Source organism: Osmia bicornis, chromosome 15 (assembly GCF_907164935.1).
Source record: "Osmia bicornis bicornis chromosome 15, iOsmBic2.1, whole genome shotgun sequence".
NCBI classification, from domain to species: Eukaryota; Metazoa; Arthropoda; class Insecta; order Hymenoptera; family Megachilidae; genus Osmia; species Osmia bicornis.
Genome location: NC_060230.1, coordinates 1,065,982 through 1,082,153, shown reverse-complemented (window position 1 = coordinate 1,082,153; position 16,172 = coordinate 1,065,982). Strand labels below are relative to the sequence as shown.

General features: G+C 36.0%; 2 protein-coding genes across 3 annotated transcripts; one reads left to right on the top strand and one right to left on the bottom strand.

Annotated features, from left to right (window-relative positions):
- The first annotated feature begins 9,733 nt into the window (after nucleotides 1–9,733).
- On the top strand, nucleotides 9,734–13,741 carry LOC114872926. 2 transcript variants are annotated; one of them, XM_029180685.2, is made up of 6 exons: nucleotides 9,734–9,824; nucleotides 9,920–11,076; nucleotides 11,151–11,389; nucleotides 12,009–12,310; nucleotides 12,405–12,671; nucleotides 13,048–13,741. In XM_029180685.2, exons 2-6 carry the CDS (start codon nucleotides 10,045–10,047, stop codon nucleotides 13,287–13,289), a joined length of 2,082 nt encoding a protein of 693 aa, XP_029036518.2. In that variant the 5' UTR covers nucleotides 9,734–9,824; nucleotides 9,920–10,044; the 3' UTR covers nucleotides 13,290–13,741. The 2 variants fall into 2 exon arrangements, with proteins under 2 accessions (XP_029036518.2, XP_029036516.2); XM_029180683.2 differs by having other exon boundaries at nucleotides 12,009–12,313; nucleotides 13,048–13,739.
- A 141-nt stretch (nucleotides 13,742–13,882) lies between these two features.
- On the bottom strand, nucleotides 13,883–16,058 carry LOC114872928. The gene is made up of 2 exons (XM_029180688.2): nucleotides 15,440–16,058; nucleotides 13,883–15,371 (listed from the first exon to the last, which is right to left on the bottom strand). Exons 1-2 carry the CDS (start codon nucleotides 16,056–16,058, stop codon nucleotides 13,921–13,923), a joined length of 2,070 nt encoding a protein of 689 aa, XP_029036521.2. The 3' UTR covers nucleotides 13,883–13,920.
- Between the last annotated feature and the right edge of the window lie 114 nt (nucleotides 16,059–16,172).

The following is a 16,172-nucleotide window of genomic DNA, read 5'->3' as shown; positions in this document are numbered from 1 at the left end:
AGCTTCTTTTATATCTGTTTATAGTTCCTTCGGCACTCTTGTTACTTTACCTGGAACACGGAACATTCTACTACCCTCAGGAGTATCTGCCTGCAATGACCGTCGCAGAGATCTTTAAATTTTAATTGAAAAATTACACCTCGTCAGTAAGTCTCCGTTCAATATTGTTGAATTTAAAATTTCCTTTACTTGTTCTCGCTCGAAACAAGCCTTTATTTGTTCCCGTAGGCGGTGTCCCGGCGAGCTGTGGAAATTCTGCTATTTTTTTTTCTCTTCCTCTGTGACTGCAAATTACTCTGGCCAACGATGGATCGTATTTTCCAGCAAAGCCGTGGAAAGTTTACGTTCCAAGGAAACGAGTCCAACTTACGACGCGCAGGGGATACATTAGGCTGCGCAAGCCGTTGAAGACCCGTCTGAAGTATTGCTGGACGACGTCCTTGAAGATCACTGCGTCTCTCTCGACTTACCACTTTATTATACCCTTTCGTTATCTACCACGATTCACAAACTTTCTTCTATTTAAAAAACTTCTAAGAAACATATTTTTCCTTTCTTTTTTTTTTTTTTCTTAAATATCTTCAGAGATACTCCAAGTAGAACGTTTCCAGATCGTTTGTCCCGTATCCTCTTTCTTGGGAGTTAATCCGGCAATCTACATTCTCTGCGGCCACTTATATTACCCTGACTTTCATTAGACCCCTTCAAAATCATCCCGCCCGGTTTCGTGACTCGCTTAACGATCCTTTTTCTCCCCTTAAGACGCTTCTGCTCGACTTTGATACTTCTAGACTTGCTGTTCCACAGCATCGATCCCTTTCTGTGTCTAGGAACACTTAGGAATTAGTTTTCTGAGATTCATTTTAGTGTCATTACATTGTTACGATAAATTAATATTATTATTTTTATTTTATCACTTTTCAGATTGTAAAATCTCGCCAGAAATCCTCTTTCAAGACTCTAGTACGGTGGGATACCGATTTCTTTTACCCATGATACTGGCGGAAATTTTCGATGGCTGATCCTCCGCGAAGGATAATCCCATGGGACACGATCGAAGCATTAGTTGCGTCTCCTGATGGATTGAACCTTCCACATGGAACGATGTTTCGTGTTTCTTGAGAATCGATTTTGTATGGAACAGGATGCGGCCCCTGCTCGATTTAACCCTCGGACAATGTTAGGATATCCGATTCGATACAGAGATTATTTGGCGGGAATCCTTGGGGATATCCTCTCAAGTTTTCTCTCGAGTTGTTTCTGGATTTGTGAACCTGGAAAAGATTGTTTCATTCTATCAGGTGGTTGTTAAATATGATCCTTCTTTCCAACTCATGTAATTGATATTAATTACACAGTTTCAAAGTAACTATTTAATTTTCAATATTTCGTAGGTGTCGTAAAGTTCAACAGAAATCTGTACCAAGAAAAGTATTGTTCATATAGGAAGCTGGCAATTTCAACGACACATTTACCGACTAAATTTCGCGGAGGTGCAAAACGGAAGGTCGTAACAAGAAACGAGTGCAACAGAGTGTAAACGGTATTGTGTATTGGTTAACAATGTTCTTCACGCTCCTGTTATTTTATCATAGTCGCAATAAACACGGTTCTAACTTTCCTAAATATTATTACAAATATGCAATATTTCCCAAATAGAGAAGATGCAATAAATTTCCACGTTGAGAACGAAAGCGATATAAGCTCGAGTTTCACCCGTAAATATAACAGGTATCTTTGAAATATTAATTTTAATATCGTGACATCATACGTGATCATTACCGTGAACGAAAATCTTAGAATATTATCAAGTTGCAAATGATAATATATGTTAAATTTTGCTTGAAACAGTTTAAATTATTTCATTGAAATTTTAATTCTGTCCTTTAAAATAAATTTCACTGTTCGGTTAATTAAATTTATGAAATGAAATAGGAAGTTAGTGAACAGAGGCAGCAAGAGGAGTAAAGTTGAAGGATATAAAAAGCTAGTTCAAAAGTTTAAAAAGTAATCTGCTTAATTAACATCGCTGTTTAATAGGATTTTTTCGAATGTTTAATAGTGTTACAAAGGAAGGTTTCAAAATGACAGTTTCAATCTTCTTTCCTTTATATCTCAAAAAACGGAACGAATATAAAAAATAACGTTGAAAATAGAACTGAAAAAACTATGTTCTTTGCAAGTGTAGAGTCAGTGTCTGTATTGGTCTTTCATTCTGTTTTATTTTTGTAGGAGTAAAAGTGAACATGCAATTTTCAACGAGTGGAGTGCTTCAGTTTTGATGGAAAATGACACAGACATCTTCATCGAGTTGTCAAGCTGAATTGTGGATGCTTGGATGGTATTCTACGACCGGTGAGTCACATTTTATTATTCCTTTAGTTTTCCGATCGTGTTACAGAATAAAAGGTCTGATATGAGGCCGAAGCTGGTCGTATTTATATTTGTCTTGAACTCCTATATAATTTCTTTTTCTTTCTTGCACTGTGATTTTTAAGACATCGTTATTCTACTGCAACCAGGAAAAGAATAGAAAAAGAATGAACGAATGAGTTATTTTAGCATCGTCCTCGTAGACGATCTGGTATTTATATGCTAATGAAACTTGGAATATTCAAGTGTTCAGAATTGTAGAAATCCTTTGATAACGATAGCACTTGTCAATTTCTTAACTGCACGGGAAATAGCTCAAAGGGGAAACATCCATAGCTCACGAACACGTATGCAAACAAAATGAAAACAGAAGCAGGCTTCCTTTGAAAGTTTTTTAATTTTTTACCACTCTGTTTAATATCGGCGATGGTAGAAAATCTTGTAACTAAAATTGGTAATATTTTTCAGGAAAAATAGGAATTCATATGAAGTCTCCTATGTTTGATAACGTGTTTCTACAAATGAAGTTACTAAATTTAGATTCTCTCCAGTCTACATTTTACGGTTGAAATTTGTTCACTTCCGAAACTGTTTTTAAATCATCACATTATATTTTTCATAACAGCGAGGTGTCTTTTCGCTGGCGTTGAAGGATTTGGGTCAACGTATGAACTTAACAACTTTCGAATTAATTAGCAAATGAAAATAATTATGGCATAACCAGATGAAGGAAGATTTCAACTGCATTAAAAGTTTAAATTTAGTTTCTTCGCTTATATTTGTTAGAAACTTTTCACCAAAACAGCACGGTTCCCAGGTTGAAATCTTATTTATCAAATCAATCAATGTTAAACCACCTAATTTGTTATCAATTTCTAACTCAGGCAAACAAAATACCATGCTTCGAGTATTTGCTTGTTGCACCATGGTTAGCCATAGGTTTATTTAAAGTTCACGTCCAACTTGTCAATGTTTAGAATACTTGGAGTACATGCTAGTTGATTAGATTGGTTGTCAAAGCTCTCGCACGTTTGGCTTTATATGTATTGAACACTGTAATACCACACTGTCGACATGGTTCAACTTCGTCCATAATTTCATCGTGCCCTGTGACAATGGGTTTAGTGTAACAATCCCAATTGGACTCGCTCTATAAACTATTCATATACTGTCGATCGTAAAACAACAGGTTCTATAAAATTTCGATTCACAGACATGTTTAATGTGTTTGTAGGTATCTATCTTGTTAAGTGGAATGATAGATTGGATCTGAAGATGTACTTATCAATTAGTGACATTAATATTAATAATTGTGTTCCACCAAATATAAGAAAGAAAAGAACATGCGTAGCTTTTGAAGGATAAAGATCTCCGAAAAAGCTAATTATCTACCAGCCTCGGTAGAGAAATTACATCGTAACAAACGCGTTTTTAACTGAACGTACTTTTAATTATAAATTAACTTATGAATTCCTGAATAAATAGTGTAAAATTAATTGGGGTCAGTAACGAGGATAATAAATAAATTATATTGGAAATTTAATGGAATTGTTTGAACGTGGAAAAAAGTAAATATGCATTCTCGTTAATTACCCCTCATGATAATGCAATAAATGTATAGAGTTGCTTCATTTTATTTTAAAATCGATCATTGTTTTTAATAAATTGAAATAATTTTTCTACTATTATTTTGGGCAAATTTTCTTTTTATTATTTATGAAAGAATTATACAGAATTGGATGTTACTTTTATTTTGCGAGGAACTAGACAAGCAGAAGGCGTTGAAAAAAATCTGACCTGACATTTCATTATAAACAGAAGGATGAAATAAGGGTGTACCAAGTGTTCATAGATTAATTTTTTATACACGATACGAAGATCAAACCAACACCTTTGCACATCTCAAATATTAACTCTGAAGATTTGAGGAGATAGCAAAGATTCCAGAATAAATGTTATAAGATGATTTTCATGAAAATATTTGCATTTCCTGTCATGAAGCCGTTGAATTGGTTGCGAGATAACGGAAATCATAAACATACACAGCAGAATTCTATGGACCGTGTGGAAACGACGTTCGCACCCCAATGCAAAGGGTCATATTCGAGAATGACGATAATGGATATCGATGGAACAGTTTATTTTGCTTCTCGTTCAACTGAAACCCGGGGCCATAAAGAGTTTATTTTTGGCCCAATAACTTCATTGTTTCCCCTCTGTTCCAAATGAAAAAAAAAAGAATATCAAAACATGCACTTTAATCTTCAAAGTTACAAATCAAAGAGGAAATTTCAGTGCAAACAAGAAGTGTTAATTGAACTTCGCTTACTGTGTCGATTCTTCTAGATCTTCATTAACGAGGAACAAAGGTGATTAAGCTCATTGAAAGTCCCTTTCTTCCTCCGGTTTCTTCTTCTCTCACCGCCACGATAAATCAAAGGAGATCTCTGCAAAATCGTCGCAGAAGTCACAGTAATTTCACGCGTGTTCCTCTGATGTCTAGCACAGATTATTCGGTAACTGATTGTTAAGCAACAGGTCTTTCAGACGTGACCGTAAAAACCCCGAAAAGAACCAAGGAATGAAAGAGCAGTCTTCCTCTTCTTTTGGATTTCTTCCAAAATTTTAACACGCCAATTTTCTTCACGTCTGTTCAACGTGTATAAAAAGAACAGATTGGAAGGAATTTAAAATGATCGTTTCCAGATTTGATCACCGTTACACATCAATCAATTTATTTTCACAGATCGATCCATCATCGTGATTGCCGGAATAGATGATCGATGGGAGACCATCGGGCGGACTGATAACACTTGGCCGAAAATTGTGTTTCGGGGCAACAGGTTACTCGAGGTGAACCACGAAACAGCGGAAGGGACAAATTGGCACCGGTTGAGGACGGCTTGGTGGTCACGGGGTTACTGGTGAAAATTCACGAGGATCCTTTACCGTTCTCCCTCTCGAACTGGCGTGTCTGTGCTGTCGAAGGAGCCTGCGCGATGCTTGCTACTCCACGAAGAACAGCATCAACGTTTGCAATTAGAGACACATCGGGTCGAAGCGAGATGACGGGAATTCCTTTGTTCGAAAAAAGTCAAAAGCTTCGGGTGTTGATCGATCTCTTTGGTATTGGAATTATTCTGCTCCATACGAGTGCACCGACAGAATAACTGAGTAAAACAGCTCTGTTACACATTGACTGAAATGTTATCCCTGTGTGATTGCTGCTCGAATTTCCATGGGTTCATTTACTAAATTAGAAGTACAGTGGTACCTCGGTATACATCTGCTTTGAAATACGTCCTGTTCGGTATACGACATACATTTTTTGTGTGAATTTTTTAATTTCACAACCCCATTAATATAGGTATAATATCAATAGGAGTTTTAACGGATTAAGGTCGTATACCGAGGTACCACTGCATTTCTATGTGGTATTCGAGATCAGCAGAGAATCCTTTGATGGACTGGAAAATACTGATGGAAAGTTTATAGGCTGATTTTAATATTGAGAAGAGCAAATATAGATAAAAGAAACAGCTTGAAACGAAATAAGCTTTATGACAGAAAGATACAGATTAATGTAGTCTGTTTCTTTCAACTTTTAATAAAAAGACATAGATACTCCATAGCTCGGCACAGACAAGTTAAAACTTTTCAACACCAACTTGGATTTTTAAATGAAAAATGACATTTGATTTATGTTTCTTCGTTTCTTCTTTTTCTCATTCCGTCGTTAGGTTTCCACGTCAGCATTGAGTTTTACGCTTTGAAATCGTGATGGAAATCAGTATCGAGGCGCACAATGGTTTATTCATTGGAATTTCCCTGCAAATTACTTTCACCATTTCTTCGGGGCTAAATAAGTCACTCGGTCTGTATCCAACTCGAACGTGGAATATTGATGCTGTTAAAGATCGATACCCTTAACGTCTGCAACGAGCAGTTAATTCAATCACGATTGAATCGCTTAAAAGAGGATTTATCGGAGCCAATAATAAACAGACGCGAGCGAAAATGTGACTTTAATATTGAATTATTACACGCTGATTGCTCAATGAAAATTGTCGACATTCTTCACGAAACATTTCTCCCCTCAATTTGTTGATTTTAGTAGAATAGCAGGGTTACTTCCTGAGAGTAACGAATAGCATATTTACGCGCCCATTAAGACATGCTTTTGAGAGGATGTATTTTTCAACGACCCCTTCCGTTCGTTGGAAAACTTTGCCAGGGTTTATTACTTCGTTTCGGAAGACGAAACTTCCGGTTGAAGTTTCTACAACCTCCTCGAGCCTTGTTTCAAATTAGACGTTCGTAAGTTATCGTTCAAACATTGTACAGGCTAATAATTTTGTTAAACACTGATAGAAATTTAAGAGTTCAGATTTTTTATTATTATTAGCAATTTTATTGCGTTCCAAACGAAATTCTCTTCCCGATATTTCACATTCTCTTCGGTTAAAACTAGAAAATGTTCCTCCATAAAAGATCATTTTGTTCCATTAGAAAATACTGTTCGAAAAGTAGCAATATTTCAGCTTGTAACGTATCGAGAGAGGGAATTCTGTTTCAAAGGGAAACCGTATTCAAGTCCTGGCCGTGAACTTTCGCACCAGCATGAGAATTCCATCGTTTCTTCATACGTTTTGTGAGAATAAAAAGTTTGCCCGAATGGTGAGAGAAACTTTGAAGGTACAATTTCCAAGCAGACCCGATACGATCGTTTACCATTTTCGATGACAAAACAACGCGGTGCAGCTGGGTACCTCCGATCGATCGAACTTTCAACCTCCTCCAAAAGACAAACAGTAAGGTTGTCAGAGATATCGCGTTACCGCAGGTTTGTTTTCTCCAACCAGCTTTGAAAAGTTTCATACACAGAATCAGAGAAGTTAGTATACACCGGTGGAGCGTGTTCCTTTTTGCCGGCCTAGATATTCATGCTCCGCCTGCAGTAGTATAAGAAGAGTATGGTCAGACATGCGTTTAACGTTAAGCGGAGGACAACGTCGAGATAGCTGTACTAAAACTGAATTTCACATTATAGTTTGTAGGTAACCTGGGATAGGTACATATTTTAGCCATATTTTATTAAGGCAGAATTGTTGAACTTTTACTACTGTACCAAAAACTCTTGTAATATGGATCATTTGAAATTTTGATAACTTTGGTAGCTTTGGAATTTTTACTTTTAGTTAATTAAATTTTCGGGGCCTCTGAGATACTCAGGGTGAAAAAATTAATTTTAGGAATATGAATAGTCGTATTTTAAATTCAAGCTTTTTTCAAATTGTCAAATATTACAATTAAAATTCCTGTTACTAAGTTATAACATCTTTCCCCAGGAATCACCAGTTTAACATTTAATGCAGCCATAGCTATTCTCCTCCCATTCTCAGGCATAAAACAGGAGGGTCTTCGCCCTAAATTACCCAGTATCTACGATCGGCTCGATTCCAATAAATTATAAAGAGAACATGATACCAATTGTTATCCATAGATCATGATAAACGTAAATCTTATCGAGAACACCCTACTCACAAAATCGTTGTTCAACCCCTAATGATACCGATATCCCTCTTTAACTATTCATTTATCAGAATATCTTTGATTCCAACTCATGCTCCTGGGACTTTTGGTTAAAACAAACGTTTCAGTACTGTCAGTAATCTCGTGCAGAAAAGTTTTGAATCGGAAAGACGAGTGATTTGTTCTTTTCTTTTCCTTTCAGAGATTCCATGGTGGAGACGGAAGCAGTAAGAAACTCAAAGGGAGTGAAGTGATTGCAGCTGACAGAATACAGCATTTATGCAATATTTTTGCTATTGAAGGTGCACCAGACAGTTATTGCGGTACAATGATATTACTAAAGGAATGGTTCACAATGTTCTTTAAAGGAAATGGATAATGAATTACCCAACAATTAATTAGGGAACGTGAATAATTAATTCCCTTCTTGTATCAAGGTTTGGTAATTCCCTTGAGGGTATTAATTTAAACACCCCTGATGAAATTATTGTACAATACTGATGGGGTATCATAATTAATATGATCAGAGGGGAATTTTGTAGGTATCCTTTCTATCAAAACGGAATTCTCTTAACGACGTTAAGTCAAATGTATTGACTTTAATCGATCTTCATAATGACGCTTCAGTTTCATTGAAATAACTGACCAATAGAGGGAAATGAAAATCTTGTTCAGAGGGTGGGTTAAAAAAGAAATAGAAACATTTTGCCACGGGTGTAATATCTGAACGCGTAAATTAGATGGCTGGAAACAACAATTTATTTCAAACAGGAGAAGAAAAGGCGAGCTTCAGCCAACTCTATTCATTAAATTCTATTGTTCATGGAAATATTTTCATCTTATCGTTGAAAACAATTAATTATTTCATTTTATTCTTAACCCCCTTGAAATTTCATTACTTCCCGTCACAGAAATTTATTTATATTCTTATAGAATCTTTTCAATAAGATTCTTATGACACGGCAGTATATTCTGTTTTCTAAGAAATTTATTATTAATTAAAATATTATTCCTGGAAGAAGTTTAATTACATTTCAAAAAAATAATGAAATATTTGTGATAATTTTCAAAGTAGGAATTATTATCCTTTTTATCTTGAAACGCCTGTTCGTGGCAATATTTTCCTTTCTTGATTTAATTATATTTTTAAGGGTATTTTTTTATTCTCCACTGTAGATTTTCAATAGAGAATTTTCGAAGCAATTAACTTCTCAATCAATGGAAAATTTAATTTCAAAAGCCGTACATTAAATTTACCACAACATATTGCAACATATTATTTAGAATGATAAGCGAACCTGTTTATTTCGAACCATTAATTTCTGATTTTAAGCACAGCTGGTGTTGTCAAAACAAGAGTAAACGTTGCTAATTATTTCGCTCAGCTAATCAATTCACGACAATCAGTTAATAAAAACTGTCGTCTAAAGAGAACTTTTGAAGAAGAGTATTTTCTAGAAAAATGCATCGATTAATCCATATTTCTAAAAATCCAAGGACTTAGATGGTGTAAAAAAAGTAGTAGTTCATCTTCGGACCATGCTATAAATTTTATGGTGTTGATAATGTAATCATCATCAGCTATAATAATGATATAATTTTGCTTTTAAAAATGTACCTCCTTTCATTTTTTGCTGGGTATCTAATATATCGTCTTCCATGACCTGTATAGCAATCAACATGTTACAGAAGGGTTCAGTGAGCAAGTTTAATTGATTTTCTGCAGCCTAGAAGCTGCTGCTTGAGGAACCGAAGCCACCTGTGTTGTAATCGAATTAGCGAGACACCTCCCCTATCCTCGCCAAAGGGCTTTGCATCAATTTCTGTTCTCCTAAGTTTTCAACTTGTTACGAAGTTGCCTCTGTATATCCTTTTCTCTTCGTCTAAATGTTTTCGTGTTCGAGGCAGGGATTCTAGGGGTAAGGGACTAAAGAAACTAATTCTTAAGAACGCTTTAGACAACTTTCCCTTACCGTGGAATGAAATTTTCTTAAACGTTGAAATTTATTTCCAGGTCTGAGAAGAAAAAGGAAATCGAGGTGAAGGCGTTAAAATACGAAAAGGTGCCTAGATACGTACGTTGCACCATCGATAAATTCTACTCTGCTCCAAGAGTGTGACAAGACAAACGCTCACAGGATGTCGAGGATCTTCCTAGCTATTTTGACCTCCTCGTCCATTCAATTCCACGTCGCTAGCCTGTTTCTAACGCCACCAAAGTCTGACAACTTGTCTACTGTCTACTCGCTCGTGGAAAAATGGTCCAGAAGCAGCAACGTCAAATTGCTGACCATAGTCTTGGATAATTATCAACAGGAAAGCTACACCTTCAACGTTCCTGACATCTTGGACACCATGAATGTTTCTACCAAGCTGGTTACCTTGAAACATCTAATATACTTGAAGTACAAGAACATGGATAGAGACTATGAATTATTCGACCCAGGAAGTTGCATCCTAATACTATTTTACAACATTGATCATCTAAGAGAGATTTTTAATTCACCCCATCTGATCTCATTCTGGCAAGCAGACAATTTTTATATTTTATATGACAATAGTCATCGATTCGTTGACTGGTTTGAATTGGAGAGATTCTTTCAATGGGGATTCGAGAAGCTCTGGAGATTCAGGAGGATCTATAAAGTGATTCTATTTATCAATGAAAAGACTATCAGGTATGATTTTATCGACTTTGTTGGATATCAATCTAAACGCTTCTTAAACAGCAGCTGCGATTGGTACAGCGTGAAGAATAATCACGACAGTTTTTTGATTATCAATGAACCTAATGATACTGATGTGTCAGATTTCTTTGAACGGAGAGAGAATTTCAAATCGTATCCCATGAAGATCTCTATCTTCAGAACGAGCTTGATGCCCCTGCATCGGGGTAGATATTCGGGCGTTAACTTCAAGTATCTTGAGGAAATTACCAAGAAGTTGAACGTCACCACTGTTCTGATGAAGTCTGTTGAGAAATATGGGTGGAAGGAGAATGGAGTTTTTGTTGGGACGATCGGTCATCTGGCGTATCAATTAGCGGATGTTACTTTTAATGAGTTTTTTATAAAAGATTATTTGACTAGACAAGTGGAATTCACTACTGTGACTACTAGTGACATGCTTTGTGCTTTGGTGCCTAACGCAGCACCCATACCTGATCATCTGGTACGTATCACATCATCTTTATAAGTCTTTGCTGTAATTAACAAGGGATTAATGAGAATAATTAATTTTCATAGATAATCGTTAAGATCTTCAGTGAAGAGGCTTGGTTTCTCATATTTGCTGGATATTTTGTAATCTTTGTAATTACTATGGCTCTAAAGGACGAAGAGAATCGTGAAACTTTGGATAATATTTATAAATATGAACAGCAATGTTTCTATGAATTATTTGCAAAAGTAACAGGAATCTTTTGCTACTTCGTGAGACAAAATAATACCCGAAAAAATGAAGAAATGAGGAAGGAAGAACAACGGTAGGTGAGCTGGAAGTAAAGTCAGCGCTTTTAATTTGCTTTCAAACGATCTACTGTACGAGGATTTCAATGGAAAACAATCCTTTCAATCCTTTATTTTCCCCGTATTTGTAAGCTCTATTTTTTCAGAGTATTTGGATTTATGGATTTTCGAAAAGCAAAGGGAAAATCATCATTATTAAAACAATCTAAATATTTCAAATACTTCGAATTGAATCCCAATAAACTTTGTAGATAAGAAATTAATTATTTTACGGCATTAAAAATCAATAGGTATTCGAGATGAAGTACGAAAAAGATGAGTATAAAAAATTTAAAACACGTTTCAAAAAGTATTTATCTTCGAAGTCATTTCATTATTTAAACATAATTTTCCCTTTACGCTCTCCGAATTTTTACATTGTGTATTTTGCAATGAATTCAAATACTCTGAATTATAAAAAAGAGAAAAGCAAACACGTAGAATCAGGAAACATATTTCATCGTTTTCACCTCGTGTTAACGTGTGTGTGTGTGTGTGTGTGTATTTTGAAAGCTTGACGTCACTACGCATACATCTGTTACAACGATAGTAAATAAATGAAAAAATGATAAATACCATTTTTCGTTTCATTTACAGAATTTACCCACTCGAAGAGCAACGGAACGATCAATGGGAAACGAAAAGGAATTATTCGAAACGAGCCTCCCGAAACTTTTGGTCTCATCTATCATCAGTGATCAAATATTTAGTTGAAATGTATCTACAATCGATACAACCATTCAAATCTAAACGACCCTGGTTCCCAGAGAGATTGGTATTGATGTGTTCTATGTTAATGAGTATCATTCTAAACGGAGTGTTCACCTCTCAGCTTGCATTTACTATGGGTAAACAAATGTATTATAAGGATATTGATACTTTGGAGGAATTAGAAAACAGTGGTAATACAATTTTTATATTTTGAAGTAAAACTACGAGATAATCTTGCCTATGATTTTTTTTTTTATTATTAATGAATGCTCTTTTTCAAAGGACTTCCAATTCTCTGTAATGCAAAAGACGTTTTGGACGACGTGTTAACGGATGATTCTTCGGCATTATTGAAACGACTTCAACAACGATTACAATATGCAAATGACTCGGAAGCGCATAGAAAATTGTTCGTGACAAAGGATGCTGCTGTTCTTCATCGGCTCAGTACCGTGTCTTTGAAGTACGCCGAATACGAAGAAAGCAAAAACGTGCACGTAGTCAACGAATGTCCGAAACATTATATACTCGGATTTATGATGACCAAAGGTTCGTTTCATCTTCTAAAATTAAGAATTAATGTTAATAAATAGGTTGATGTTTAAAGAGAAATCTACTTTTCCTTCTGCATATTATATTTCTTAATGCAAAATTTATCGAAATTACAGACAGAGTGAGTAGGTAGAAAAGCTTTTTGATTTGAAATAAACTGAACCTTTGAAGCTGTTGCTGCAGATTTTTACCTTTCTGTGAATATATAAAAAATTACAAATTTTTAGATGCAGGGTTTAAACACTCTTCTTTATTTATTTATTTATTTATTTTACTTATAACCAAAGAGAAATACAAGCCTGGAAATAATAAGATATTCGTCGTTTATCGAAATCACAAGATGACCGCTTGTAAAACTCAAACACTGTTTCAGGATCACCGTTTCGCCATCGCATAAACAGCATCCTGGGCAGATTGAACAACGCCGGTTTCTATGGGAAATGGTATCGAGACATGTTTCAATCGGAGAGACAATTGTTTCAAGAGAAAGATACGACGGAACATCGGAAGATCACGATCAGACATCTGCTTATACCTTTTGTGATTCTCCATTTCGGTCTGGCCACAAGCACGATCGTATTTATTTGTGAATTGCGGCAGAACAATCTCCAATAACTTGTTCGTCCTCTTCTAAGAGAAAAGAGTAGAAAATTGAAAATGCTGGAGGGAAAGACAAAATCGGGAAAGGGATATGGAAATTAGTCTGTTTTTCTAGGAATATTTCATTCAACGAATAAGAAATGAAACGGTTGGATGTTCTCCATGCAAAGTACACATAGTTTCCTTTTCCTTTTTTAATTAAACTTTTTAAGTTGCCTCGTACTCAGACAATGTTTCTGCTTTTTAATTGAAGTTTATTGGTGCAATTAGTGAGAGAAAATATTCGGTAAATACATTGTCAAATTGATTTTTTGATAAATCAACGATGAAGAACATGGTCAATATCCCAATACCAAGAAGACAATTCTAACGACACGGTAAACTTAATCCTCGACGATGGAATCGATCCGACCGGTAAACAGCTGTCTACTCGAATAAATGAAACCACATAGCAATAAAAATGCTGAGTTTTTTTTATCTAAAATACCATTCCCATTGTTCGATTGATCCAAATTGAGGACAAAATTCGTGGAATTTTCACGGTTCACATAAAACGCTTAATTTCACGAGATGTCCAGTTCCATCCAGCATCAAAAAATAAATCTAAAAACACGTGAAACAAGCTTCCATATCTAAACTCGTTCTTCTATTCACGTTTCCCAGCATAAATCTCGTAGAAGAGCATTAGTATGGAACAAAACAATCCCCCAAAAAGCATCAAGAACGTCAGAGAATAATGATCCAGGGTTAGTTTGATCTTCTTCTTCTCCATTTCCACTTTCCTTTTAAATTTAACAATCTCCAAGGGGTACCGAATTCTATCAAACCAAAATATTAGCAGTCCAGCCTCTCTGAGTCTCGACAGAATAAAATCCACCCTTTCTGTATATGGTGAATTTAATCTTAATATATAAGCAATTCTGTAATTCATGTGACACTCATCAACGATATGCAACAAATTATTACCATCTTTGTCGAAATAGGGATAGTTTTCCAGCTGCATCGCATAATATCTGGTAATAGAAATTTTATCTTCAAATGCTACAAATTCTTTGGTTGATCTATTAGAATTAATTACTTGAATCTGCTCGTGCAATTTTCTATCCAGTGGAAAATCATCTAGGAACTCGCTTTTCAGATTACCATATTTAGTAATTATAGGCTTTCCAGAGTCCACCACGTCTTCGAGGGTCTCTAGTTGAGGATAATGGAAGGGTTTGTTCAAACTGGACACCAAACAGCTTTCATACAATCCACTGACTATTAGAGAAAAGAAGAGGGTAGATGAGAGAAGGCAGTTCTGCGTTAGGCTGCTTCCATTTTTAAGAGGATAAAAGAGCATCTCTAGGAAGATGAAGATGAATGACAACCACCGAGGTATTTCTGATGGTCCTTGATATTCTGACTCCATTAAAGAGTGAAAGTTTAGATTTTGAGATTTTTTAGATGTTTTGGAGCTTTCAGGCTTGAACCCAGTGACTGATGATGGATCGATCAACTCATGGCTGTTGTTACGAGCTTGATTGCCACGAATATGATGTTCAGTTGCTCTCTGTCGCAGCTGTTGGTTGATATATCTCAGAAAACACCAGAGTAACGTGATTACAATGTTGTATACGAAGAGAATCAACCACACTTCCTTTCGAAAAGGTAACAGAGGCATGTATGCCTTCGGCACCAAGCCAGAATCAGGCGCCATGAAGCACATTTTGTCTTCATAAACGGCGCAAGTGAATTGAAATTTGCGAAACTTGCTGTACTCTTTGATGAAGAAACTTGCAATCACCATTTCAACGTTTCCATTCTCGATATTCCTTAAAGATACTGTGAACGGATCTTCCGGCCTAAAGTCACGTTTTCTCATTGCTTTTATACGGAAGTTTGCCTTCAATGCTTTCTCCAAGGTATACAGCACGCTCGCATCCAGTTTCCTTAGCTTCGTACGATTCTGATTGTCGTAGGAAATGCTCATCAGCGGCGATTCGAAAGTAATCACGTTTACAGGATAATTTTGTAGATTTTGAAAATTTTCAAAGAGTCTTCTGGGTTTCTCCGGGGGATGAATCTCGTCGATGCCCTTCAACCCCATAGAGTATCCTAAATCACAAAACGAATGATCATAAATTAAGGAATCAGGCATTTCAATACATTTATATCCACTGTACCTTGAAGATCCTTGGGGCACAGTTTGTAAACAGCACCGAAATCATTTTGGAAATCATCAAAAGGCATGTATTTCATTAGACACTGAAAATCATCCTCTACAGAAATGATCACAGCTTTATATACACTGTACTGCTTCCACAGGGTCTTGAAGATGTCTCTCCAAGGCAAAGTCACCTGCTTTCCAAGGTAAATGATCAGATACTGATTGCTGGACCTCCATAACTTCGGCTGCCAGTAGATGTAGTTGTGTAGACTGTATAAATCACGAACAGAGATGACCCAGGTGGCTTTAACACGTTTCATCCAAGTAGCCTTAATCGACAGATCCCTGTCCCTCGCTGTGTATGCCTCGATGGATTTATCTCCGATGTATCTCAATAGGAAGTCGACGAGGTTCGATTGAAATTCGGGTTGAACGACGGCGAAGGTGAGAGGATGGAATTCAGGGTCATTGCGAATAAAATTTAGTATCAATTTTAAATTATTTGTATCTTGATTCGATAGATGATTAGAATAATTAGTCTCAATAAAAGAATATAGTTTAGGATAAAGAAGGATATTCCTTGTTAGAGGAATCATTATGCAAATGAAGAGGAGATTGAAAGATGAATGTATCATTCTAATTGCAGGAGTGACGACGTTAAATGAATCAGAAACCACGGAAGTAGAAAAGCTGTCGAACTTCTACTAGTTTCCAGTTAACGTCTTCGAGCCGAGGTAAAATTGTCACGT

What these genes read in the sequence shown, in the direction of transcription:
- LOC114872926 (XM_029180683.2), top strand. Translation starts at nt 10,045, where the DNA reads ATGTCGAGGATCTTCCTAGCTATTTTGACCTCCTCGTCCATTCAATTC. An exon ending in ATGAGGAAGGAAGAACAACG is followed by an intron (nt 11,390 to 12,008) that starts GTAGGTGAGCTG and finishes TTTCATTTACAG; the next exon opens with AATTTACCCACTCGAAGAGC. An exon ending in CGGATTTATGATGACCAAAG is followed by an intron (nt 12,672 to 13,047) that starts GTTCGTTTCATC and finishes ACACTGTTTCAG; the next exon opens with GATCACCGTTTCGCCATCGC.
- LOC114872928 (XM_029180688.2), bottom strand. Translation starts at nt 16,058, where the DNA reads ATGATACATTCATCTTTCAATCTCCTCTTCATTTGCATAATGATTCCT. An exon ending in GTGCCCCAAGGATCTTCAAG is followed by an intron (nt 15,372 to 15,439) that starts GTACAGTGGATA and finishes TTTGTGATTTAG; the next exon opens with GATACTCTATGGGGTTGAAG.